Genomic DNA, 27,750 nt, shown 5'->3' on the forward strand with positions numbered 1-27,750 from the left:
TACTAAAAGAATAAATTTTATTTCAGCACTGTAAGTCATTTCCCAACCAGTACAAACCCGACTGCCATCCTTGTCTCTTTCTGAGCCATCCTCCCCTCTCTGTGAGATCAGACCACCAACAGCCAGACGAATAATAAAATAAAAAAAAAGCTTCCTTCTTTCTTGCCTCTCTACAAACAGTCTGGTGCTTCCATAATGCTAACAATGATGACAAATTATACCAACCATAATCATAACAGCGATAATGATAATAATCCTATAATATGAATAATTTCTTAAACCGTTTTTGCTGCACAGCACAGGTCAATTTAGGTGGCCCTAGTTATTGAAGTATATGAATTGGTACACTGTTGAAGGCGTGATACACATTACAACGGATGGCTCACAATGATCAACTTGAGACCCAAAGGGGGACAAAATTAGGTTGGGGTTGGTCGATTTGAGAGGGCGCAGAAGTACAGGGAGACAGACAGTATCAGGAGATTTGCTAAAAGGGGCAATTTGTGAGACGGCACAGAGAATGACAGTTACAACGTCCTCGAGTGGAGCTGAAGGGGCTCTCGGACAACAGGGTTGCCTCTTCTCAAATTGAATGCAATACTTGTACTTTTCTGGGACATTTGTCTCTCTTCCCTGGTAAAAGAGTCCCTCAGATCAGGCAGGGCGGAGTGCTTTGTGCCATCGGGGCAGTGCCCCTGGTCCTGGGAGGCAGCACCAAGCTGCCCCGCCACCATTGGCTCTTTCCCTCAGCCTGGAGGTAGGAAGGTCTCACACATTCAGATTGATGTCAATGTAAGGTGCGGCCCGAGGAAAGTGTGTTTTGCTAAATGGAATACCAGGTCAATGGTAAATAAAAAAAAAAGACCAAAAAGGGGATCATCTCCTCAGATGAATATCAACATATACTTTATAGGTTTACGTTTTCCAGCTTTGAGATCAATAGGACTGCTAAAAGACGGAAATCTGTATTTTGGTATAATGTCCGCCAGCAGGACGCTGGCGTACTGCTGAGTGCTGAACTCTACCAACATAAACAGAACTACAGCGGGGGACCTTATCCTTTACAAATGCAAGGAATTTTGTTTAAGATCTAATGTCAACTTTTACAGAGATTCACACAGCTCTCTAGACCGCCCACTGAAGATCGTACCAATGTGTGTGTGGGCAGGCAAGAGAAAGATTTGTTTGACCCAAAATCTTCACTCATCACCAATCGCTATTGTGGACAGCACTCACATGTGGTGCAACTGGTCTTTGTCATGTTATCAAATGTGGCAAATTAAAACTCTCCTATCCTACACAATCTACAAACACACATTCTCCTGTCCTCTGTCTTGTCTGTTTCCATTATAAAATCTTAAAAACAATGTCTGGAGGGCATACCGTCTGTCAGGGGTGGTGGGCAGGGGGAGGGGCTATACTTTGGTACTCAGGTGTTCAGATGGGGTGTGTAACTGGTATGTACAACTGGTATGTACAAGGGCACAGAGTTCAGCTTTGAGAATGGGTTGACCATGAAATTGCTATAAGGGATAATATGAGAATTAAACATAGTGTGCAGACATCGATTTTCAATTCAAACGGGCAATACTTACGCACATAATAGCGGTGAGGTGGTCTAAAGATGCCATACAAAATACAGTTTAAGGAAAATCGCAATCGTTACAGTTCAAATCTCTAGGTTGGCTAAGCGTATTTCAGTACTAACTGAAGCAATGGTAGGATTAGAAGATGTAATAACATTAAAAATAGTAAGAAAACACGTTTACACAATTGAATAAAACAGTTTAGATTTTTTTTCCTTTTTTTCAGACTGGCTAGATACATATAGAAACTGATTATCAATGTTAATATAACCTTTACCGTTAGTTGGGTTGATTAAGGGGCGGGGCAGCCCAAAGAGAAAGAAAACAGCCAATAGAAACGGTCCTAGGGCTAGAGGACAGGCAGAGAGGGAGAAGACGTGGAAACATGGTATAGGTTTGAGAAGAGGGGTTGTGAATTGAGTGTGACTGCAATTTAAATCAGTAACCGTGTGTGCCTATGTGAGACTATTTGAATGGTGTAATCTAGGGGGAAAGACTGAAGAGAGAAGGGGAAAGTTTGATATTAAAACAACTGGGTAGAGAATGAGGAGGGGAGATAAGAACGGGGGCGTGGTGAGAAGGTTTTAGGATTACAAGCATAAAAAAAAATGTCACTGATCAAATAGCTAGATCACTAAGATGAGGACTAAAAAGGGACACTACGTCATGTATTGAATCGATTTTTAAATCCATACTAGCTAGTGTGTAACTTAGGGTATAACATCTATGCATTGTGTATTTTGTCTATTGTATGTATGATTATGTCTTGGTGTGTGTGTGTGTGTGTGTTTGTGTGATGGTACCACTTTCACTAACTGCGTTACCAAGTGATCTGATGAACAGACAGTTTCACCACTGGGACCTGAAGCTGCTCTCACTTCAGCATCAAAGGCGAACGTACCCCATTTCAACAGGATCTGTGAACGCTAAGCTGTGTGTGTGTCTGTGTGATGTACTATGTGTGTGTGTGAGTTTGTGCGGGTGCGTATGTGTGTAATTCTGTCCTCTGGCGAGCGAGTCACAAGCGGGAATCGTCAACCAGAAGACCTGGCTCGCACAGGAAAACAAGTCATCTCCTAGCGTGCATCGTTGAAAACACATACTTGTACTAATCTCAAAATGTTGAAAGCAGTCAAGTACAAGACTCATAGTATTTCTAGACAGTTCTTTGGCTAGTTGATATATTCTCTAGCCTTGTATTCCTTGGTTCAGAGTTCTGTAAAGATTCAGACACAGTGGCCTGTGCATCATCTGAGAACATCTCATCATCTATGATAAATCCCTACCATGAACGGCTACGATATTTGAAACCTTGGATTTCATTTGGTGTTGGTGAAAGAAACGGAGGCCGGCCTAACGGAGGCCTAGCCCTGCACGGACAGCCAGCCTTTGCCATCGCTGGGTCACCAGCCTGGCGCTATAGCGTTTCTGTTGTATAACATAGGATGTCGGACGTGACTACTGAAATAAATACAACACCCAAAAATGTCTGTCTACTGGAATGGTTCAAGAAAAAGGTTGCACTTCCACTTGCTCATGGAGGTTGATAACAATGGAAGTGGATTAGGGATCAATCTCAAACAAACAGCTGAATTACCCCCCCCCCCCCCCCCCCATCACACTCCTGCTTCATAAGCATGGAGTGATCTACGGATGGATAGGAAATCATTTTGCAGCAGGAGTGATGGGTCATCCTTAGAGGTTCTGCCAATGGGCTGCTGGTCGAGAATCACCCCCAGCCAGTTGTATTAGAAAGGTATGAAGACATTTAAGGAGGACTATTCTCCACTAAACAATGCAAGTGAAACCTTTTTCCTCAAGACCCCAGGCTATGCAGGGTGAGTAATCGATAGACTATTGATTTTGAGTTTAAACACGGCGTCTTCCTTCCTTCAACAATGTCAGGGTTCTTTAGTCGATTTTGTGGAACTTGAGTGCGTAAGTCATCAAGACGGTAAGAAAATAAGGTGCTTCTTGTTGACTTGCCTATCGAGTTCATATGAATCCTTTTCTAATTGTCTGCATGTCTGAGCCAGTATGTCGATCTACTGCCATTAATGTTTGAAACACAGTACTACAAACAGCGGCTTAGGTCAACATGTTGCCCGTCTGGTCAAACCTACTTTGGGGGACATATTTTATCCTCTACAAACATAAGTGCTCTGATAAAAGAATATAGAATCTGAAGAGTCTCAGACTGAGTGGAGGAACAGAGGTGAGCGCGCTGGCCTCCCTCCGGTCACGTGACACACATCCCGACCGCTGGGGTCCTGACTCGAGAGGCCCAGACCGGCACAAGGGTCTGCTGCCGACCTCAAGGGACCCGCCGAGCGCTGCTGTGCAATGGCTCTCGGTATCGCCAGGGCGACGCCCACCATCAGCGCTTTAGTATCGCATGCCAGCCACTGGCCTGGTAGGAAAGAACATTTTGGCTCTTCTTTGTCTGAAACTTTAAGCAATCCGTGTTTACTCTTCATGCCGAGTCTCAGGGTTGATTGCAAAGTATAAATCGGTTATTTTGTGGACATGCAAGCTAGCTTTGCCTAGCATCACATTTCATCTACTCTCTGGACAGCAGGATTATAACGTGGCCTTCATTCCAGAAGGTGCCTTGGAGTTTTAGGAATATTTCTCTCGACTGGTAGAGGACTGTCCAGTGTGGCTGTGAGATATATATATATATATATATATATATATATATATATATATATATATGCACATATATATCTATATATATATATGTATGTGTATTTTATTTTTTACAACAAAGTGCTCCTTCATTAGAAACCACTCTGTTCACATTCGACATCTCTCCAATAGATCTCTACCGTAACACGTAGGTCTACCAGTAATGATTTATCTAAGCGTAGGGGACGGCCCTCCAACACGAGTTCAGGGCTGATTCAAATTCCTCACAAGAAAATACAATAATAAGTGCTCTCTGTTGGGAGATACAATCAAAGCTTTTTTTTCTAAGTAGGGCAAAGGGCAGGTTCAACATTGAAATGCGCTATTTTAGGGGATAAGGTGAAGACCTTTCGTACTTGAGGGCTTAAGGTGCATAAATTTGTCAGGTCCTTCTGCAAAACTAAGCGCTAGGCTATGCTACATTGGTCAATGTAAAGTAGGAAACCAATACAATGTTGGCGCAGAAGTGCTCAAGTAACAAAGCCAATTAAAAAGGGCAAAGTAGTTAGCTGCATGCTAGCAAGCTATGTGTTCAGCGGTGTGGCGAACCCCTCACAGGGCGCCCTGCAGCGAGGGGCCCTGCCCGGTGGGCCCGGCGCCCTGAGGGGCCCTGAGGGGCCGGGCCCTGCAGCGAGGGGCCCTGAGGGGCCCGGCCCACCGGGCAGCGAGGGGCCCTGAGGGGCCGGGCCCTGCAGCGAGGGGCCCTGAGGGGCCGGGCCCCGGGCAGCGAGGGCGCGGTGTGTCAACAGCACGTGGGCTTGTTGAGGTAAAGACCTTTTTTTAAACCTCCAGCTCATGTTCAGAGTGAGACTCTGAACACACACACAGGACAGACCTTTGAGGTAGTTGATGAACTACCAGCACGTCTAAAAACCCAACAAGCCGAGATGCTGTCGTCATAGAAACCAAAGCCAATCACAGTTCACCGTCGCCACGAAAGCTTAAAACACTCGTGTGTGCAAAGTGGGATCACTCAAATAAAGTCCAAATGAGTCCTGGGAGCCCTGGTGCAGGGGCTGGTCGTCAGAGGGGCCCGTGTGTGACGGCTCGGCCGCGGGGCTTAAAGCTCATTCTATTTCAAAGTGTTGCGCGGGGCGGGGGGGCGTCGGGGAATATCTCTTGAGTGGGCGTATAGATTCACGGCTAAAACCGGTTTAGAAAATAATGTAGAAGCACATGAGAAACTGAAGTGGGGACGGCCCAGAGGCCGGCCCCGCCCCGCCGGGCGGCGGGGGGCGGAGGGGGGCGTCCCCCCTCCTCTGGGCGCGTGTGCTGAGCAGGGACAGAGGTCTACAAAACAGGGAAAGGCAGTCGAACACAGATCACTCCCCACAGAACCAGTGCATCCTGGGAGGACACGTCACTCCTCCTTCTGTAGTGCGCCGTCTGACGGGCAGTTGTCAAGGCAACAGGGGGCCTCCACCTCCACCCCCTCTGATTGGTTGTCTCTGCTGGCTAAGGCACATGGGGTTGGCTGGGCCAGGGGGGCCAGGTCCAGGGACTGGCCAATGGCAGATGCTGATGGGCTGCCATTCAGCTGCTGAGTCGGCGCCTCTGGGGTCAAGTCCGCCTCCTCCGAGGGCTTCAGGGGACCGCCTGCTGGAGGAGACGAGGACGTCTGGAGGGGAGGAGAGAGGAGAGAGGAGGTCAGGGAGGAGAGAGGAGAGAGGAGGTCAGGGAGGAGAGAGGAGAGAGGAGGTCAGGGAGGAGAGAGGAGAGAGGAGAGGAGGTCAGGGAGGAGAGAGGAGAGAGGAGAGAGGAGGTCAGGGAGGAGAGAGGAGAGAGGAGGTCAGGGAGGAGAGAGGAGAGAGGAGGTCAGGGAGGAGAGAGGAGAGAGGAGGTCAGGGAGGAGAGAGGAGAGAGGAGAGGAGAGAGGAGAGAGGAGGTCAGGGAGGAGAGAGGAGAGAGGAGAGGAGAGAGGAGGTCAGGGAGGAGAGAGGAGAGAGGAGAGAGGAGGTCAGGGAGGAGAGAGGAGAGAGGAGGTCAGGGAGGAGAGAGGAGAGGAGAGAGGAGGTCAGGGAGGAGGTCAGAGAGGAGAGAGGAGGTCAGGGAGGAGAGAGGAGGTCAGAGAGGAGAGAGGAGGTCAGAGAGGAGAGAGGAGGTCAGGGAGGAGAGAGGAGGTCAGGGAGGAGAGAGGAGGTCAGAGAGGAGGTCAGGGAGGAGGTCAGAGGTCAGAGAGGAGGGTCAGAGGTCAGAGAGGAGGGTCAGAGGTCAGAGAGGAGGGTCAGAGGTCAGAGAGGAGGGTCAGAGGTCAGAGCAGTATGATGGAGGAAGGAAACACCTTTTAAACAACAGAACTGAGATCTGGGGGCTCCTCGCTCCTCAGAGCGGATAACTTGAACCACAAACCAACTACTGGCCCTTCAGGCCCACAGAGAACCTCCTTCCACGGCGATGGCAGAGTCAATCAAGGCAACAGTCAAGAGGGTAGGAGCAGGGGGGCCAGACAGCTGCGCCGTGTTTACCTGTGGTCTATTGGCAGTAGCTTTTTTTCCTCCCCGTAGTTTTGCTGGAACCTCCTTTCCCCGTCTGTGGTGAAGAGGACCAAAACATGTCAGTAAGTACATGTGAAAAAGCACCACCCAATGTGTAGGGGGTTAGAAGACCAGCACTCACATCTGACATTCAATCCTTAAAGCTCAGAAAATAACCGTGGGGACGTTGGCACCTACCCTTTGCCTGCTCCCACAGACACCACCTGCATGTTGAACCCCCCTCTCCCACGGATGGGTTTGTTCCCCGCCCACTGACCCACCACCATGCCGGCTATCTCCAACTTCCCTCCTTGAGGGGGGATGGACTGCAGACCTGTGGTGAACAACACAGCAGCACAGCAGCACTCTGGGAATTAAACTCAGGTTAAGAAACCTGGATGAACGCAGGAAATATACTTGAAAGCCTAGATAGCTCTTGAAAGGACTAAAGACAATTCCTAGAATGGTTGCTCAATGCATTAGCCGAGGTTCATGCAGATTCTAATCAACCTGTTTCCCGTTTGTGTTCAATAAACATTTCATCTTTCCATTCTTGCTGCCATGTTCAGTGTTCACCCCCACCCCGGGGACCACGTCACCTGTCAGGGCGTTGATGCTTGAGCATGGCTTCTACCACACATGAGTGTGTACCTGGGAAGGCTCGGGGCCGGTGCTGTGCAGGGTGGTGGGGGTGGTGCGGGTGGTGGTGCGGGGGCATGTTGCCCATCGGGCGGGGCGGGTAGAGGGGTGGAATGGGGTAGAAGGGGGGGACCATGGTGGGTGGCAGGAAGGCGGGGGGCGGGAGGGGAGGAGGAGGTGGAGGCGGCCGTGACAGGTTGATGCCCTCCAGGATGGCCTGACGCATCTTGTCCACCCTGGACACCAACTCCTCCTGCAGGAGGAGCACTGAGCATCAGCAGCCTGACCACCCAGTCAGAACACACACAGCAAAGACCAAGAAATAACTCTAGATATATAGTAGGGGTCTAACGATACACTAAAGTCACGATTCAGTACGTACCTCAGTTTTTAAGTCCCGGTTCAGCAATTTTTTTTATTTAACAATCTTTTTTGGATTTGATTTTGATTTGATTTATTCAATTGTATCAAACAAATGCCTTACACAAATGGAAAGACATCAAATACAATTGAGGATAAAAACACAATAAAGTCCAGGACTTATTTCCATTGTGGTCCTCAACACAAAACATCAGGACAGGACAAGACAGTCATAGAGTGTGATAATCAATAAAACCTTTTTTTTGTTGTTGTTTTTTTTAATTGGTACGTACCGAAATTAAACGTGCATCGAACCGTTAGACCCGTACTGAAAAATTTGGTACGAATTTGCGTGTCGCCACGTTACACCACTAATATATATCTAACTAAGTATTTGATCTCCTTGTGAGCCATTCTTTGCAGCTAGCGCGTGACCAATCAGGGCCAGCGGTGTGACGTAGAGGAACAACACACGGTCCTACCTGGCCCTCACACATGTCCAGCAGCGCAGCCCTGTCCCGCGCCGCCCGCGCCAGTTTGCTCTGGAAAAGTTTGCCGTCGAAGAAGCCCCATGGGCAGCAGTGTTCCCACGGCAACGGCTGGCCACACACATCGTTGACAAAGAGCGCTGTGTCAACGCCCGCCATGAACAGAGAGGCCAGCTGTACCCCGCGGGCGTCCACCTTCTCCACCTGCAGCCGCAACAGGAACACGTTACACTGACCGGAGCACCACTGCAGCACAGCCACCACCTGTAACAGCCCTACCCACCACCTGTAACGGCCCTACCCACCACCTGTAACGGCCCTACCCACCACCTGTAACGGCCCTACCCACCACCTGTAACGGCCCTACCCACCACCTGTAACGGCCCTACCCACCACCTGTAACGGCCCTACCCACCACCTGTAACGGCCCTACCCACCACCTGTAACGGCCCTACCCACCACCTGTAACGGCCCTACCCACCACCTGTAACGGCCCTACCCACCACCTGTAACGGCCCTACCCACCACCTGTAACAGCCCTACCCACCACCTCTAACGGCCCTACCTATAACCTGTAACAGCCCTACCCATAACCTGTAACAGCCCTACCCACCACCTGTAACGGCCCTACCTATAACCTGTAACAGCCCTACCCATAACCTGTAACAGCCCTACCCACCACCTGTAACAGCCCTACCTATAACCTGTAACAGCCCTACCTATAACCTGTAACAGCCCTACCCACCACCTGTAACAGCCCTACCTATAACCTGTAACAGCCCTACCTATAACCTGTAACAGCCCTACCTATAACCTGTAACAGCCCTACCCACCACCTGTAACGGCCCTACCCACCACCTGTAACAGCCCTACCCACCACCTGTAACAGCCCTACCTATAACCTGTAACAGCCCTACCTATAACCTGTAACAGCCCTACCTATAACCTGTAACAGCCCTACCTATAACCTGTAACAGCCCTACCCACCACCTGTAACGGCCCTACCTATAACCTGTAACAACCCTACCTATAACCTGTAACAACCCTACCTATAACCTGTAACAGCCCTACCTATAACCTGTAACAGCCCTACCCACCACCTGTAACGGCCCTACCCACCACCTGTAACAGCCCTACCCACCACCTGTAACAGCCCTACCCACCACCTGTAACAGCCCTACCTATAACCTGTAACAGCCCTACCTATAACCTGTAACAACCCTACCTATAACCTGTAACAGCCCTACCTATAACCTGTAACAGCCCTACCCACCACCTGTAACGGCCCTACCCACCACCTGTAACAGCCCTACCCACCACCTGTAACAGCCCTACCTATAACCTGTAACAGCCCTACCTATAACCTGTAACAGCCCTACCCACCACCTGTAACGGCCCTACCTATAACCTGTAACAACCCTACCTATAACCTGTAACAACCCTACCTATAACCTGTAACAGCCCTACCTATAACCTGTAACAGCCCTACCTATAACCTGTAACGGCCCTACCATAACCTGGTAATGGCCCTACCCACCACCTGTAACAGCCCTACCCACCACCTGTAACAGCCCTACCTATAACCTGTAACAGCCCTACCCACCACCTGTAACGGCCCTACCTATAACCTGTAACAGCCCTACCTATAACCTGTAACAGCCCTACCTATAACCTGTAACAGCCCTACCTATAACCTGTTAACAGCCCTACCTATAACCTGTAACGGCCCTACCATAACTTGGTAACGGCCCTACCTATAACCTGTAACAGCCCTACCCACCACCTGTAACGGCCCTACCTATAACCTGTAACAGCCCTACCTATAACCTGTAACAGCCCTACCTATAACCTGTAACAGCCCTACCTATAACCTGTAACAGCCCTACCTATAACCTGTTAACAGCCCTACCTATAACCTGTAACGGCCCTACCATAACCTGGTAACGGCCCTACCTATAACCTGTAACAGCCCTACCTATAACCTGTAACAGCCCTACCTATAACCTGTAACAGCCCTACCTATAACCTGTAACAACCCTACCTATAACCTGTAACAGCCCTACCTATAACCTGTAACAGCCCTACCCACCACCTGTAACGGCCCTACCCACCACCTGTAACAGCCCTACCCACCACCTGTAACAGCCCTACCTATAACCTGTAACAGCCCTACCTATAACCTGTAACAGCCCTACCCACCACCTGTAACGGCCCTACCTATAACCTGTAACAACCCTACCTATAACCTGTAACAACCCTACCTATAACCTGTAACAGCCCTACCTATAACCTGTAACAGCCCTACCTATAACCTGTAACGGCCCTACCATAACCTGGTAATGGCCCTACCCACCACCTGTAACAGCCCTACCCACCACCTGTAACAGCCCTACCTATAACCTGTAACAGCCCTACCCACCACCTGTAACGGCCCTACCTATAACCTGTAACAGCCCTACCTATAACCTGTAACAGCCCTACCTATAACCTGTAACAGCCCTACCTATAACCTGTTAACAGCCCTACCTATAACCTGTAACGGCCCTACCATAACTTGGTAACGGCCCTACCTATAACCTGTAACAGCCCTACCCACCACCTGTAACGGCCCTACCTATAACCTGTAACAGCCCTACCTATAACCTGTAACAGCCCTACCTATAACCTGTAACAGCCCTACCTATAACCTGTAACAGCCCTACCTATAACCTGTTAACAGCCCTACCTATAACCTGTAACGGCCCTACCATAACCTGGTAACGGCCCTACCTATAACCTGTAACAGCCCTACCTATAACCTGTAACAGCCCTACCTATAACCTGTAACAGCCCTACCTATAACCTGTAACAACCCTACCTATAACCTGTAACGGCCCTACCATAACCTGGTAACGGCCCTACCATAACCTGGTAACGGCCCTACCATAACCTGGTAACGGCCCTACCCATAACCTGGTAACGGCCCTACCATAACCTGGTAACGGCCTTACCATAACCTGGTAACGGCCCTACCATAACCTGGTAACGGCCCTACCATAACCTGGTAACGGCCCTACCCATAACCTGGTAACGGCCCTACCATAACCTGGTAACGGCCCTACCATAACCTGGTAACGGCCCTACCATAACCTGGTAACGGCCCTACCCATAGTCAGTTTGAGCTCAGGTTTCTGGGAGAGTAACGCTAGGACCCCAGTCAGAGAAGGTCAACAACTGTCCTCTGAGGAGCAATGTTCTGCTTTTGTCCAAAGTTTATACATGAAGCTAGACTTGCTACAGGGGTCTTCACAAATGCCAATGGTTTTCAGTGCTGTCAAATTCAGATATTAATTAATTCAGATCATCCTCTCAGGGCAGCGGCTATCCTCTGTGCACTATCTTCTACCATACTTTCTCCTACCGCTCAACTCTGTGAATATGCTTGGATACAGCTCTCTGTGAACAGCCAGCCCCTTTAGCGATGACCTTTTGAGGCTTAGCCTCCTTGTGGAGTCTCCCCCTTGATTGTGAAGTCTACTGAACCAGACTAGACCATTTAAAGGCTCAGGAAACCAGAAGTGTTTTGAGTTAAATAGCTGATTAGAGTGTGAGATCTTGAGTTTACAACATGGAACTTTTTCACAATATTCAGATTTTCTGAGATACTGAATTCTTGGTTTTCATTATCTGTAAACCAAAATCATCCAAATAAAACTAATAAAGCTTTGCAATATTTCACTTTTGGTGTAATGAAGCTATATAATATAAAGTTTCAAATTAGGATTTTTGTCAAAGTCAAAAAACCTGGGATCCTACTGTTTTTAACGAAATTCAAAATAGCGAAAAATCTGGGAACCGGAAGTCATAGGTTCTTGAGGCATATTTGTTCAGCATGTGGATATGCATGTGTGAGCAAAGTTTCATGAGTGTAGGTCCAACCGGTTACGAGATATGCTTGTGCAAAGTTTGCATTTTTGGACAGTTGGTATAGCGCCACCTTTGGGCAAATCAGTGTAATAATTCTGGGTCAACCTCTACAAGTCTAGTAAGTTTCATTAAAAGCGTGCGATCGGTGTAGGCTGTGTAAGTGAAACGCGTCGGAATAAAAATAAAAACATTGACAATTACAATAGGTTGCCTCGCACTTTGTGCTTGGCACCTAATTATTGAAATGAAGTTTCCCCAATATTCTTATTTATTGAGATGTGTTGGTAAACGCTGATGGTCGGCTCCCATGTTACATGACTCCAAGCATGGCCCAAAGAGGCCTTGCAGAGATGCATTTTACAGAAAATGCTGTTTAAAATTGCTAGGTTTGACTGACCCCTGAAATCTAGCGATAGTGAGAATGAGTTCAATTTAGTTTAACATTCGATTTCGAGGTCTGCTGTAGTTCAAGGTTCAGGAAAATCTAAAACCAATGGGTGACCATGACAGAATGACCATACAGGCCTCCTCTACTGTAAAGGTTTGTATGTTTCTCCACCCTCAATGGATGTCATGCTGGCCCTACACCACATCTCCCTCTAACGCGTGCGTTCCTTTTACCTCAGTATCTGCTTTAATAGAGCCCATACAACACTGATCTGGGTGCACATATAGGCAATGTACACAGAAATCTGCAATTTGGGTGTTTTATCAACGTTATTTATATACCAAGGAACCAATATAGATCACAACCACAAAAAGAGATAAAAGAAAAAGTGCAGACTAGTAGTTAATTTGTCTTAAACAATGTCACAATGATTTGTGATCTAGTCTCTCCTCCTTCACCAAATAATGGGCGCAAAGAATTTGTTCCATTAGAATATAGGATCTTAACCTAGATGAGAGGCAGAGACAGACTGCCTGTTGCTATGGATACGTTTCCTGAGACTCGACGGTTGATGGACACTAAGCATGTCATCAGTTAGTCAAAGAGCAAGAAAAACAGTCAACTGGAGTTAGTTCAAATATAGGCAACTAGAAACTAAAAAAAAGAAACGCTAAATTCCCACGCAATCGCATCACAGCAGGGCTGATCACCACAACATGTGATTGCATTGTATTTATTGGTCTGGGCGCCCCAAGAGGTCCAGCCACGGAGGGGGAGCCGCTGGGCCTGGTACCCAGCTGCCAGGCCTCAGTGGTCAGGGGGAAAGCCCTGAGCCCCAGTCTCTTTATCGGCTCAGCAAAATGCATACGACTGAGTACGTTCAACGATGATCGCTCATTTATCCTTTCAATCCAGACGTTGTCCCTACAGCCCAGCCCACAGAGGGAGGAGGCTCCTAGTCCCTACAGCCCAGCCCTCACAGAGGGAGGAGGCTCCTAGTCCCTACAGCCCAGCCCTCAGAGGGAGGAGGCTCCTAGTCCCTACAGCCCTCACAGAGGGAGGAGGCTCCTAGTCCCTACAGCCCAGCCCTCACAGAGGGAGGAGGCTCCTAGTCCCTACAGCCCAGCCCTCACAGAGGGAGGAGGCTCCTAGTCCCTACAGCCCTCACAGAGGGAGGAGGCTCCTACCTTGAGCTCCTGCAGCTGGTCCGGTTCGTACAGCTGGTTGGAGACGGCCTGGGCCAGGAAGGCGTCCAGCTCATGTCTCTGCAGGATGCGCCCCCCAGGCCACTGCATCATATACCTGCAAAGGAATCAGCACATCAACCCCTGGACTTCAAGGCATGTGGAGGTTCCCAGAGGTTGAGCAATGGCTAGGGTGTGGCAAGTACATGTTCTGTAGATGGTTTGGGCTAATTCATTAGGTTTACACAGGGAGTAAACCTAATGGTAGCTATGGTTATTGTACGGTCAATCTATTATTATTTACTCTATTTAGTGCCCATCGCTCAGCCTGAGACTGGGCAAAGTTTTCAAATGTGTCCACCATATACTGTATGTATCCCTGAAGAGCACGTCTCCACCAGCTGGTACCACTGGGCCCATGCTTCTTGGAGCCATAATGTCCGTACAGACAAACGTTACTGTACAGGGGAGGGTTTGGGACAGCTTCAAAACACAGGTGCAAATGACATTTGGGGATTTGATTGCGTAAAAAGGTAAAACCAAAATCGACATATGCAAAACATTCATCAAACATTGGATCAATCACAAGTTGGTCCAGAAGGTTCCAGCAGTAGTAGTGGCCAGACGTCCTGGTTACAGGTACAACTACGCTCACTCACAACTAGGAGGTCCTAGTTGTCCTACAAGTCCTGAGGCTGAGAGGCCGGGCTGAGGCTGTGAAGACCTTTCCTTACTGCAGTCCTGCAGTAAGGAAAGGTCTTCACAGCCTCAGCCTCAACCTCAGCCCCCGGCCCTCTCAGCCTCAACCTCAGCCCCCAGCCCTCTCAGCCTCAACCTCAGCCCCCGGCCCTCTCAGCCTCAACCTCAGCCCCCAGCCCTCTCAGCCTCCTCTCAGCCTCAGCCAGCCTCAGCCAGCCTCAGCCAGCCTCAGCCAGCCTCAGCCAGCCTCAGCCTCATATGCCTCAGAGTGACTGGTGTGAATGAACTGGTGTGACTGTGGTTGAACCTGAGTAATGGTTTGACATTTAGCATATACGACATTGTGCCCCCTGCAGGAGAACTGGTGCCTAGCGTTTAACTAGGGGCCTACCTGAGCAGGAGGAGGGGGGGGCCCTACCTGAGCAGGAGGGGGGGGGGGGGGGCTACCTGAGCAGGAGGAGGGGGGGGGGGCCTACCTGAGCAGGAGGAGGGGGGGGGGGCCTACCTGAGCAGGAGGGGGGGGGGGGGGCCTACCTGAGCAGCAGGGGGGGGGGGGGCTACCTGAGCAGCAGGAGGGGGGGGGCCTACCTGAGCAGCAGTGTGGGGGGCGCTACCTGAGCAGCAGGGGGGGGGGGCGCTACCTGAGCAGCAGGGGGGGGGGGCCTACCTGAGCAGGAGTGTGGGGGGCGCTACCTGAGCAGCAGGGGGGGGGGGGGGCCTACCTGAGCAGCAGGGGGGGGGGGGGGCCTACCTGAGCAGCAGGGGGGGGGGCCTACCTGAGCAGCAGGGGGGGGGGGGCCTACCTGAGCAGCAGGGGGGGGGGGGGGGGGGCCTACCTGAGCAGCAGGAGGGGGGGGGGCTACCTGAGCAGCAGGAGGGGGGGGGCCTACCTGAGCAGCAGGGGGGGGGGGGGGCCTACCTGAGCAGCAGGGGGGGGGGGGGCCTACCTGAGCAGCAGGGGGGGGGGGCCTACCTGAGCAGCAGGGGGGGGGGGGCCTACCTGAGCAGCAGGGGGGGGGGGGGGGGGCCTACCTGAGCAGCAGGAGGGGGGGGGGCTACCTGAGCAGCAGGAGGGGGGGGGCCTACCTGAGCAGGAGGAGGGGGGGGGGCCTACCTGAGCAACAGGAGGGGGGGGGCCTACCTGAGCAGGAGGAGGGGGGGGGGCCTACCTGAGCAACAGGAGGGGGGGGGCCTACCTGAGCAGCAGGAGGGGGGGGGGCTACCTGAGCAGCAGCGGGGGGGGGGGGGGCCTACCTGAGCACGCAGCACATGAGCAGCAGGTGTTGCGGCACCTGAGCGGGGTTGAGCAGGGCGGGGCAGTCGGAGCGCAGGCAGGCCAGGAAGGCCCGGGTCCTGCGGGAGCGGTCCTCGCTGGCGCGGCCCAGCCACAGCCGCCGCAGGTTGGGGCAGGTCCACTCCCGGAAACACATGGCCGGGACCAGCTCCGGGGTCAGGGCCGACTTGGCCTTGCCGCTGCTCCACTCCTTCACGATCACCGGAGGAACTGGGAGCCGCACACGTGACCAATGAGTACGGTCCTTTTACTGAACCACAACAGGAGGGTTAAACCCATATGCACAGAACCATACCGCCGCCTGTCTTCCACCACCCCCCCCGCCCCGCCCCTCCCCAGCGACCCTCACCCTCCACAGGCCCTCTCTTGCGCATGGCCAGCCTCTCCAGGCGGCGGTGTGTCTCCGCCAAGCTGAACAGGACGCCGTACGAGTACTGTCTGGCTGCCCGGAAGAGCAGGGAGGCGGGCGGCAGCTCGGCGTTGCACTCGTCCTCTATGCACACTGGCATCTTCATCTCCCCCTGAGGAGGGAGGAGGGAGGAGAGGAGTCGTCTGATTTATTTGAGCTTGCATGGGACAGCCTCGACCTGTTGCATGTTGGGGAGCGGAGCATCAACGCCCTCAGCAGTGAAACACAGCTGTGAGACGCAGCCGCACCTCATAAATGTATCGGCGCCCTCTGATATAGCATATATCTCTAGATTTTTATAGTCTATTTATAAACTGGACCAAGATCACCAAAGGCGGGGAGGGTTCTGCATGGCGGGACTCGGGGAGTGTAAGCTACGAGCCATCTGCAAGATGGAGGAATCAGGACTGTACGTAGATCCAGAAAAAAGCTGGTAATGACGCTACCTCTCCTTTACAGAAACGCTGAGGCTCAACTCCTCCTTGTTTACTGCTTCTAAAGTTAAGATTGGGAACATTCTGAAAAGGGACGATCCATCATCCATCTATTCATTAAGCAAAGCAGTCACCAATAAGACATGTTTCTGTACCTTGGTCAGTATGTGGAAAATCTGGGGGTACATTAGCCCTCTGCGATGTCTGTGCTCTGCAACACGCAGCACCTCCGCACTGACCTGTAAAACAATGTGTCAGTCAACATCTTCACACACACACACACACACACACACACACACACACACACACACACACACACACACACACACACACACACACACACACACACACACACACACACACACACACACACACACACCTGAGGCAAAGGGGGTGTGGTTATGTCCATGTGACTCCTTGTTGCCATAGACAGCAGTGAGGGAATGTTTGAACCACTCCCATTGCCATGGGAATTGTCTCCAGGGGCAGAACCTCCTCTGGAAGACGGATCCTCCCATCTTGAAGATTTGTCCGTCAAATGGCTGAGGAGAGAACGCGGTGAAAGAGCAGCAGTGAGTACGGAATCAAGTCTTCAAAATGACAGAAAACTTCAATTTTCTATCTGCTTTTCGTACTTAGCGTTGGTGTCGTTGGGTTCGTCTCCATCGGAGGAGGAAGAGGGAGAGGGGGAGGGGACAGACTGGACTCCGGCGTGGTGATTGGGTAATCTGCTGCCCCCTTGGGTGGAATCGTATGGAGCCGACCAATCAGTGAAAGGCATCTTTCCCGTTAGTGAATCGTTACAGTCCTGCATGAGAGGCGGTTGGCCCTGGAATACAAGATTGGAGCCGGGTCCGTACGGAGCGTTTTGATAGGGTGGCTTCAGCCCTGGAACCTGGGGAGGAGGAAACTGTAGCAGACGGGGGGGTGTCTTAACAAGAGGCGAACACGGGGGCCAAAGTGATTCAGTGTCCTGAGTGCAGATGAAAGCAAACGGGAAGGTCCTGTTACAATTTACACTGAGCCCATCTCTAGCCGCTAATAAATGTTTCAAAAAGCACGCGTTACGGTCAAGTAAGTTGATTTACAGTCACAACACAGAAAGATGGAAGGATTGGGAGTGGATTCAAACCTGGTTCTTTCCAGGTTGCATGGGTCCCATGTGACCAGGTGGTCCACCAAATGGATTGGGTCCAAAGCCAGGTACTGAACACGCAACAACACAATAAACCAAGTTCAGCACACATCCTCAGACTTAGATGTTGGATAGTCATCAAGGATGGCAGGGAGGCTAGGCCTCACACTGCACTCACAGACTACAACATGTTCCTCCCCCTCTCCTCCCGCCTTTAACAAACCAAATGGGAGTGCTACTTACAAATGAAGGAGGGCCCCATGTTGAGCGTGCGTGGTTTGGAGGCGGCAGAGAAATACTCCACAGCTTTCTTAAAGCGCTCCACCTTGTCCTCCATGCGAGACTGCAGGAGGGAAAGACATGGACTGACCCAGAGCCCCAGTGTGGCTTCATGTAGTAGTAACGGCCGAGGTTGGACCGCCCGGCCCTGTGTGTTGCTGTGTTACCTGGGACTGCTTGAAGACGTCCCTGGCGATGGTGTCCAGGTTGCCGAGGTCTTTGATGGAGGAGACGTACTCCGACACAGCCTTGATCACCACCTCGCAGGGTGGCAGCACCAGCTGATGAGCCCGTACCTGCAGCACGGCCACAACGTCAACCACTCTCAGCTGAATCAGAATGTCGTAGAGTAGATTAGGTTCTTTATGAAGAAGTTAATGAATAATACCATTTAACCAAATAACCCCCCAAAGAAGTGCTCGTTTGTTTTTAGAACAGAAATTCTAATCCTGTTCAGGGTAATCAAGGTATACATTAAGCATCAGCTAATTGGGTTCCATTGCAAACTCACGTCACTTCAGTCTATAGATGTGCTTCTACTCCTTCAAGCCGTTTAATTGTGGGAGTCTGTTCCCTTCCCTACCCAATACCATGCGCTCACACGGCCCGGCCTGTGAGCCATTACTGTACAGACCTTACGGAGCGTTTCAGACTTTGAGCAAGTAATGGGGTGGTAACTTAGTCTCTGGGGGAACACTACCATCCAGAGTCTTTCCAAGGAGGACGTTAATAAGCTGACTCTGAGATGATTTCCTGACAAGATATGCATTAGTGTGTAGTGGATACAACCCGGTGATATGCCATCATCCCTCTGCAGTGGCCTTTCTGGTGGCATTAGTCCTCACTACGTGGAATGTACCTTGAGAGAAGCCAGTGGGTGTTCTGGTCCCAGCAAGCTCCAGTGGAAGGCAGCGAGGTCCTCGTCAGGCAGAATGTGATTCCCTACAGGAAGCACAAAGCGCTCTCATAAATGTTTGCTGTGTCAACAAAGGAGGGCAGACGTCTAAGAGGAACAGCCCAACGGGGGCTAACTAAGGAGATTATCTTTAACAACCATGTTTGACTGTACATGGAAATGCAAGTACTGGTCAGTAGAGTATATGTCCTGATAGGAAAGTTATTTCATGATTTATCTCAGGTCTGCACTGAGCCAGAACATTGACTTGTGCTATTCGTGAGGGTACAGCTAGCAAGACGGTGGACTCAAAATGCAGAGCTTACTTTCTGAACCTGGAATGTGTATCACCGGTGTTTGTATAGGTGTGTGTGCACAGCTGCCCCTACCCAGTAGTGCAGCAAAGCAGGGCAGGTGCTGTGTCTTCAGACCCAGCTGCCTGGCTGCCTCAGACAGTAGGTACTGATGTGTGGTGAGGTTCTTGCCGTTCCAGCTCAGTTTGAGCGCGTGCGATGAAAAGTAAGCGGGCACATTGCAGAGGGCAAACTCAGAGTCCTGAGCTATGAGGCCAGCAAAGCCAAAGTCCCTGTAGAGGGACAGCACCTCCTGGTGGTGGTCCTCCAGCGTCTGAACAACCTGTCGATGGAGAGAGAAAAGAGCTACTGTTCTGCGCCGAGAGGAGCTCATATCTTATTGAGGAAGAGGGAACCAGACACGACCCATCATCAGGGCTCCACAGCAGGTTGATATCAGAAATATACTCATTTCATGTGTGCATGTGTGCACACCGCCATTTTGTACTTCAAAAAAATTTAATAAACAACACTATTTAATAAGGACAATTGTACAAGTCCAAAACGGAATACTGTATGAAATTAGAAATAGTACAACTATTTATAGTAGTACATAATATGGTACACAACTATGCACTATATGTACAATGGAAAATGTCAGTGTAAGGGGCCAAGATAGTGGCATCCAATGACATATACATCGATCTATATCTATATATCTTTGCATGTAAAGGGGATATTTAGATATGAAAGTAAATATTAGAACATGATATTGCGATGACAATAGCTGCTAAACAACAACATTCTCTCCATCAGGCGTTCATTTGAGAGAGGATTTGTGTTGATGAAACAGAATCATGTCTGCATGTTAACAGGGCCTCCTACAATACCAGACGGTGATCACATTAAATCATGGCTGGTGAATTGTAATATTTATATTTTAATCCATCAACTTCACGTCAAACTAAATAAGTTCATTCTGTCATATAGGTCTTGTATAGGAGTTGGTGGCATACCTGACAAATTGTAGAATAACTTGTATTCTGTACAATCAATGCATATCAGCCTAGACAAACACGATTTCACCCAGGAGCTTTTACATGCAGGTCCCTGAAGTCCACCCAAAGTGGAAGTAAAGGGGGCCTTTAGGAAAGGTTCAGCTAGAGAGGACAGATATACGACATGGTAGGAATGTGATAAAGGCATTTCTGGGAACCCTGGCCAAGGGTGCGCTGAACCATGGTAACATAATGAATAATATGGCTTAACCACCACAGGAAGCAACGAGTGCATTTCAAGCAATTTTAAACCGAATTTCTCATGTGAATAACCGACTGATCTCCCCTTTGGAAATACTACTAGGCTAAGAAAATCACTCGTTTCCAAAGCAGTGGACCAGATTCGAGGCTATGCGGCTGCAAAAGGAGCCATTTCACAAAGACATCACTAATTATAGCAATTTATGGGTCAATTATGTCTGCCAATCCATTCATTTACTATCGTAATCTAACTAGATCTAAAATGTTAAATAAAGTAACTTTTTTTTTTTACAAAACCTCAAACAATTTCCATTAAATGGACCCAACATTATGAACCAGCCATTACAAATACGTGTAATCGACAAGCAGTCTATTAATAGTCCCCTACTCAGCAGCGAAACAATGTGTAAGGTTCAGTGGGTTCATGTTATGTAATGTATATGCTGTGCTGCACAATACACATACCTACTCGCTGAGAACCACCACGCTGCGAGGCGGACCAGCCACTAGCTGGTCCTTATAGACGAGACTATGGCAATTAAACAGCCTCTATAAAAACAGTCAACTAATGCACGTAGTAGAGAATGAGGACTGATGCTTCCCCACTTGGGGACATGTGATTAAATGGACCTATAGCATTGATTATATGTTGCCATTTAAATAATCAACGTTACATATTAAGCCATTTATTTATTTCATCGTAAAATTGGCATTACATTAGAAAACATACAATTGCTAACTGGTGGGTCGTGCGACGTAGCGATATATCCAAAGAACCAGGGCCTAGGTACTCACCCGCACTCGGAAGCGGAACATGGCGAGGCGGACACAGTGGCTGAGGCAGGCCGGGGGCAGGAACCAGGCCCGGGGAGGCGGGGTGGCCTTGCTGCCGACGTGGTTGACTATGAGCTGGGCCGTCTGCCGCTGGCCCTGAGCTCGCCGCGCCCACTCGGGCCAGCGCTCCTTTCCGAGGGTGCCGTTGAACACCACGACGAGCTCCAGCCCCCCCTGGTACAGACAGGCCTGTGAGAGGGCGGCCAGGTAGCCCAGCATGGCGTTCCACTCCCCCCCGCACACCCAGTCCGTCTGGTAGCCGCCGTACAGGCGCTGCAGGCCGGAGTCCGCGTCGATGAGGATCCGTGCGGGCGGAGGCGGGGGAGGCATGGGCCCCGGGTGGTGTGGGTGGTGGTGGTGGTGGTGAGGGGGCTGGCGGCCCACGGTACGGGCCAGCTTTAGGAGGTCCACCGGGACCGCGGCCCCGGGGCACCGCTTCTCTAGATACTCCTGGAAACCCTGCACTCCCATGACGGTGTTGTTGAGCCGGTGTGTGTGGCCGGGAGGCGGCTCCGGGTGGGTTCTGTACGCCGTGGTGGTGGTGTGATGGTCGGCTAGCTGTGCACTGGGGGCCAGCTAACCAGTCTCTAGGGTAGTGGATCAGGAGGTAACCTGCTAACCAGTCTCTAGGGTAGTGGATCAGGAGGTAACCTGCTAACCAGTCTCTAGGGTAGTGGATCAGGAGGTGACCTGCTAACCAGTCTCTAGTGTAGTGGCTCAGGAGGTGACCTGCTAACCAGTCTCTAGTGTAGTGGATCAGGAGGTAACCTGCTCAACAACTAGGTTAACTAGGTAACCTGCGGATCAGAGGGCCAAAGGTTTCACCACGCACACTTGTGAATGTATTACACTTGACACTGATTAAAAAGGCCTGATAGTAGAGCTGGTCCTGGTCCTGGGGGACTCTAGTCCATCCCAGAGCTGATCTGGTAGATCGCCAGCAGCAAGGCCGGTCCAGCTAGCTACAGCTAGAAAAGTTTACAGCTCGCCCAGCCCCGTAGCTTGTCATCGAGATAACGGGAGGCCAAATGGATCAACTACTACAGTTGCCAACACCAACAAGATCGTTGGCGTGACGACTAGATGGCATGTGTTTTAAGAACGGCTCATAACCGACCCGTGAGACCGAACACCCGGCGCAAAACTACGCATTAGTTAGCCGACATGTTAGCTGTGCTGCTAACCGCACGGACTGGTGACAGCTAAACTAGTTGATATCAATGTGGCGAAATGGAGCCGATTCCGCGTCTTTATGCGTATCTGTCGCTTGTTTTTCCCCGTGCAGATGTAGTGGAGGATCGGATGAACCCGGACCAGGCCGCGGGAGCCCGGCACGGTGGCGGCGGTACGAGGCTAACTCTCCCGCTAGCGGCTAGCTGCTGTCCCGGCGTGATGGACGCGTCCTCTCGGGGAGACGGGGAGACAGGTCCGGGGGGGACAGGGCCGGGGACACGACGCTGGACGGGGCGGATGAAGAAAGAAAAGAAAAACAACCAAAATAAAATAAAAATAAAAGCCCGATGGTGCCTCCCTCGCTTTCTTCCACACTCACGACTTCATGTTGCGGAGGGGAACATACTTCCAAGCGACATCAGCCATCTTGCGCCTTCCTCGCGGACAGCAGAGTGGGAGGAGGCGAGGGGGGGAGGAGGCGAGGGGGGGGGGGGGGGAGAGAGAGAGAGAGAGAGAGAGAGAGAGAGAGAGAGAGAGAGAGAGAGAGAGAGAGAGAGAGAGAGAGAGAGAGAGAGAGAGAGAGAGAGAGAGAGAGAGAGAGAGAGGGGAGGGAGGGAGGGACGACATGTAGCTCGGGTTACGCTGAGAAATGTATTTATAAAACTCTACGTTTTCGAATCAAATCTATCCTGTTGATAAAGTTAAACCTGACAGGCCTCCTCTCTGAGGGAGGAGAGAGAAACACGCTTTGGTCCAAAAGGGGTTCATTTTACAAGTGTGTGATCAGTCTGTGTTCTGCACGTAGACGAGACGAGACGCAAACCATCGTCCATCACAACACATGTGACTTCGGAAAGTGGATGCGGCATGTTCAGTTTTAAAGTCGTTGCAACCACTTACAATTAGGTCCGGTTCAATAAAGCATTGACATGAGGAGCCACATATGCATATGAGCCATGTGTGAACAGAACGAGTGTAACAGGTAGACAGTCCTCGGTGCGTCCGCCGCTCCATGTCGCCCCTAGTGGAGGCTTTCCGCATTGCCCGCTGGGAGGAAGGAGAGAAGTAGGGCAACTGTGCAAAGGGGAATATTTATACCAAGTGACAAATATTTTGGTTTTCTATGACAGAACTCAAAATAAATCACAACAAAATTTTTGATTTTGAGGATGGATATATAATATATATAATATAGACATTTGATATTTGTTTTAAGGGATGAACGCGCAGCGCGCTCCCGTGCGGTCCACAGTGAGCTGAAGAAGATGACGCGCAGCGCGCTCCCGTGCGGTCCACAGTGAGCTGAAGAAAATGACGCGCAGCGCGCTCCCGTGCGGTCCACACTACAGTGAGCTGAAGAAGATGACGCTCCGCGCGGCGCTGTGCGCTCTATCCAGGGGGGCGAGACCCGGGCGCTGCGGGGGGGTCCCCCTGTCCCGGACCGTACAGGTACAACCAGGGTTCATTGTGATAGTGACGGGATCAGCTTTGTTTGGTCGTGTTCGCTTCTTTATTGCGTCAAATGAAAGCTCCCCCTAAGCTGATTAGTGGGCTAACGGGGCTAGCCCTGGGTCCGGGTCGCTGTCCGTTCAGCACCTGATGGAGGGCTAATGTTCTAACGATAGTCCTACACAGTTCTGGTAGGCCTACCTGAACATGTCATGACTTTCAAATCGAGTTTTGTTACCTGGAACTCAACTTTAATTATTCATGGCCTTCAACTAGTGTTTAGTTTCGTGAAATCAAATCGAGTCATTAACATGCATGCTGCAGCTTAAGTGATTACTTTGGTAACTACGCCTTTTCATCCCACAGGTGTGTGGGGCGACCAACTATGCATCTCACCGAAGACAAGCGTCAACCTATACCGTAAGAATGCAAGAATATATTCCCATGAAAATGGAATTAGTGGAGTGTGAAGTGAGCAGCAGGCCTCACCAGGTCAACCCATAACGTCGTGGCGTTCCCCTCATTGTCCTGTCCTTAAATGTCTTCAACTGTGTGGTGCGTCACCATTTGAGCCCAGTGTGTCCCTGTGCCTCACTAACCTCCTGTTTTCTCCTCCTCTCTGTGTCCCATCCAGACCATAGTGAGTACAGCGGCTCACAGATCACATTTCCACGGACATGTATTTCCACTTCCATACTGTGCAGCCATCATGTGCATGACTACATTTACATTGTTCACTCTCATGTCTGTTCCGAGTAGCCTGACGCGTTGGTCCTGACCCAGCGCGGCGAGGCACACTTGAGGCAAGACTAGATGTGCAAGGAAATGTAATACATGTTCCTGTCATACATTACAGCCGGCTAGTGAGTGAAAAACACAAGTTGTTCCTGTTAAAGGTCCCGTGACGTGCCACCAGGTGTGGTGTGATTAGCCGCTACAAGCCGTTTTGGAAATCTTCCCCTTGTGACATCACAAGTGGGCGTGTCCACCTAGATGTGTGCTGGATAGATCAGTCCACCAGCCTACCCAGTGGACCGTAGCAAACGTTGCTCATCTATCCGTCACACATCTAGGTGGACATGCCCACCTGTGATGTCATAAGGGGCATATTTCCAAAACGGCTTGTAACGGCCAATCACACCACACCTGGTGGCATGTCATGGGACCTTTTAAGATACAATCAGTGATATTTATGATATACTTTATTATTCTTTGATTATGCCATGTGATGCAAGTTCTTGATCCATTCCAATACATGTTTTAAAGATAATGAACCGTCTCATTTGTGTGATTGTGTATTCGTGTGCTAACTCTTTGAAGATCTGCACTGTGTGAATATTGGGGAGATGTTGAACTTTACCCGGGTAGTGTGTCCTCTGAGGCGGTGGTGCGTCCTGGCCCTATGTTGAGAGTGTAACGAGGAGTGTCTCGGGGGCCCCCGTGGCCCCTGTGCTGTGTAACGAGGAGTGTCTCGGGGGGTCCCCCGTGGCCCCTGTGCTGTGTAACGAGGAGTGTCTCGGGGGCCCCCGTGGCCCCTATGCTGTGTAACGAGGAGTGTCTCCGGGGGTCCCCCGTGGCCCCTGTGCTGTGCAGCCCCCCCCGGCCCGCTACGGAGGGAGGCACACGGTGACCCTGATCCCCGGGGACGGCATCGGCCCGGAGCTGGCTGACCACGTGCGCGAGCTGTTCTGGTGAGAGCAACGTGTGGCCCCCTGCAGCCCCCCTTTACACAGAGAGACACTCGGGGAGTATTGGTGGCGTAGGTCTGACCTGTTGGTTCCGTCTGTCCCCAAGTACGTACCTAGATTTGGCTAAAGCTCAGGAAGCAGCGTGCAGGTGCTCCTTGGTCAGGGTAGGATTTCCCATAAGACTGCCGCGCTAGGACCAATGTCATTGGTCATATTTAAATAAACACATTAAGGCATAACTGCAAGAATCTGTCAATCGACTATCAAGTTCATTGGACAGCAGTCGTGTTTCTATCACTGAGTTATTTTATTGAATGGTGCCTGTGCCTCGCCCCGCTATCCAGGGGTACCCAGCAGGGGGCAGCAGAGGACTAAAAACTAAATACATTGATTTCAAACCGGAAAGAATGTTTTCTTTTTTAATAATTCAACCTGATTTAAGAACACTTCAGTAAGATGGCTGCCACCTGAAATAATGAAGTTGCTCTAACTGTCATTATAATATCAAAAACATACCTACTTGATTCTCTTTTCCCTCCGGTTCTTAGGTTCTGTTGTGTGCCAGTGGACTTTGAGGTGGCCAATGTGGACTCCAGCCTGACCTCTGAAGACGACATCAACAACGCCATTATGTCCATTAGACGCAACGGGGTGGCGCTGAAAGGTGTGTGTCAGGGCAGGGGTCTGTGAACAAGATGGATGCAACTGACATGCATTATTATGGTACATTTACATTCAGGGCATTAGGCAGACGCTTTTATCCAAAGCAACCTTCAATAAGTACATTTGTCAGAAGAAGGTGAAAACCATTATATCGCCGTCGGTACAGTAAGGATGTTCATAGAACCAAGAACCAAGCACTAACAGTTGTAAGGTTAACCCATTCCCTACTATTTTTTAAGTGCCAGGACGTACAACTTCCAATAAGTGCGTACATTAAGTGCCAGGACGTACAACATACAATGAGTGTGTGAGGGGGGGGGGCTAAGGGTGGAGGCTATGCGTTTAGTTTGGTTTAAGACATGGTCACATGTCTCATATGATGGTCAACATGCCCTCGGCCTCACAGTGTTGAGTTTGGTTTTAGACATGGTCACATGTCTCATGATGGTCAACATGCCTTTTGGCGTGTTGTGTTTACTCCCTCCAGGTAACATGGAGACCAATCACAACCTTCCACCCTCGTACAAGTCACGGAACAACCTTCTGCGGTCAGTGACACGCAGTTAAACCACGTGGACTAATCACATTTCTCATCAACCTTCTGGATGTATTCAAAACATGTTGTTATTGTGTCTCTAGACCTGTATGTTGTTATTGTGTCTCTAGACCTGTATGTTGTTATTGTGTCTCTAGACCTGTATGTTGTTATTGTGTCTCTAGACCTGTATGTTGTTATTGTGTCTCTAGACCTGTATGTTGTTATTGTGTCTCTAGACCTGTATGTTGTTATTGTGTCTCTAGACCTGTATGTTGTTATTGTGTCTCTAGACCTGTATGTTGTTATTGTGTCTCTAGACCTGTATGTTGTTATTGTGTCTCTAGACCTGTATGTTGTTATTGTGTCTCTAGACCTGTATGTTGTTATTGTGTCTCTAGACCTGTATGTTGTTATTGTGTCTCTAGACCTGTATGTTGTTATTGTGTCCCTCAGCACGTCTCTAGACCTGTATGCCAACGTGATGCACTGCCAGTCGCTCCCCGGGGTGAAGACACGCCACAGGAACGTCGACATCATGATCGTCAGGGAGAACACCGAGGGGGAGTACAGCAGTCTGGAGCACGAGGTGGGTGCATCTGGGTTTGACTCCAAAGGTCTGGCTCGCCTAAAGGGTAGTCCTGCTGTAGAGTCCTGCTATACAGGTAGAGTCCTACTGTAGAGTCCTGCTATACAGGTAGAGTCCTACTGTAGAGTCCTGCTATACAGGTAGAGTCCTGCTGTAGAGTCCTGCTATACAGGTAGAGTCCTACTGTAGAGTCCTGCTATACAGGTAGAGTCCTGCTGTAGAGTCCTGCTATACAGGTAAAGTCCTGCTATACAGGTAGAGTCCTACTGTAGAGTCCTGCTATACAGGTAGAGTCCTACTGTAGAGTCCTGCTATACAGGTAGAGTCCTACTGTAGAGTCCTGCTATACAGGTAGAGTCCTACTGTAGAGTCCTGCTATACAGGTAGAGTCCTGCTGTAGAGTCCTGCT

General features: G+C 50.3%; 2 protein-coding genes across 3 annotated transcripts in view; one reads left to right on the top strand and one right to left on the bottom strand.

Moving 5' to 3' along the window:
• Positions 1-22,848, bottom strand: fam120c (family with sequence similarity 120 member C). Of its 2 annotated transcripts, none has more exons than XM_084479667.1 (17): positions 21,206-22,848; positions 19,248-19,494; positions 18,823-18,905; positions 18,131-18,259; positions 17,928-18,027; positions 17,682-17,755; positions 17,185-17,459; positions 16,929-17,091; positions 16,705-16,788; positions 16,056-16,227; positions 15,667-15,916; positions 13,717-13,831; positions 8,230-8,439; positions 7,400-7,640; positions 6,947-7,082; positions 6,740-6,803; positions 1-5,892 (listed from the first exon to the last, which is right to left on the bottom strand). In XM_084479667.1, exons 1-17 carry the CDS (start codon positions 21,713-21,715, stop codon positions 5,635-5,637), a joined length of 3,111 nt encoding a protein of 1,036 aa, XP_084335793.1. In that variant the 5' UTR covers positions 21,716-22,848; the 3' UTR covers positions 1-5,634. The 2 variants fall into 2 exon arrangements, with proteins under 2 accessions (XP_084335793.1, XP_084335792.1); XM_084479666.1 differs by having other exon boundaries at positions 17,185-17,522.
• The window catches only part of LOC311360171 (isocitrate dehydrogenase [NAD] subunit gamma, mitochondrial-like), a gene marked incomplete at both ends in the record, with an annotated part of 16,249 nt that continues 10,907 nt past the window's right edge, over positions 22,409-27,750 (top strand). Inside the window, 9 exons of the mRNA XM_084480263.1 lie at positions 22,409-22,439; positions 22,530-22,670; positions 23,443-23,482; positions 23,716-23,866; positions 25,277-25,408; positions 25,460-25,557; positions 26,103-26,218; positions 26,705-26,765; positions 27,209-27,341. Coding sequence (XP_084336389.1) covers positions 22,409-22,439; positions 22,530-22,670; positions 23,443-23,482; positions 23,716-23,866; positions 25,277-25,408; positions 25,460-25,557; positions 26,103-26,218; positions 26,705-26,765; positions 27,209-27,341 — 903 coding nt within the window. The remainder of the gene's footprint in view (positions 22,440-22,529; positions 22,671-23,442; positions 23,483-23,715; positions 23,867-25,276; positions 25,409-25,459; positions 25,558-26,102; positions 26,219-26,704; positions 26,766-27,208; positions 27,342-27,750) is intronic.

Source organism: Micromesistius poutassou (genome assembly GCF_964030765.1).
Source record: "Micromesistius poutassou genome assembly, chromosome: 15".
Classification (NCBI taxonomy): Eukaryota; Metazoa; Chordata; class Actinopteri; order Gadiformes; family Gadidae; genus Micromesistius; species Micromesistius poutassou.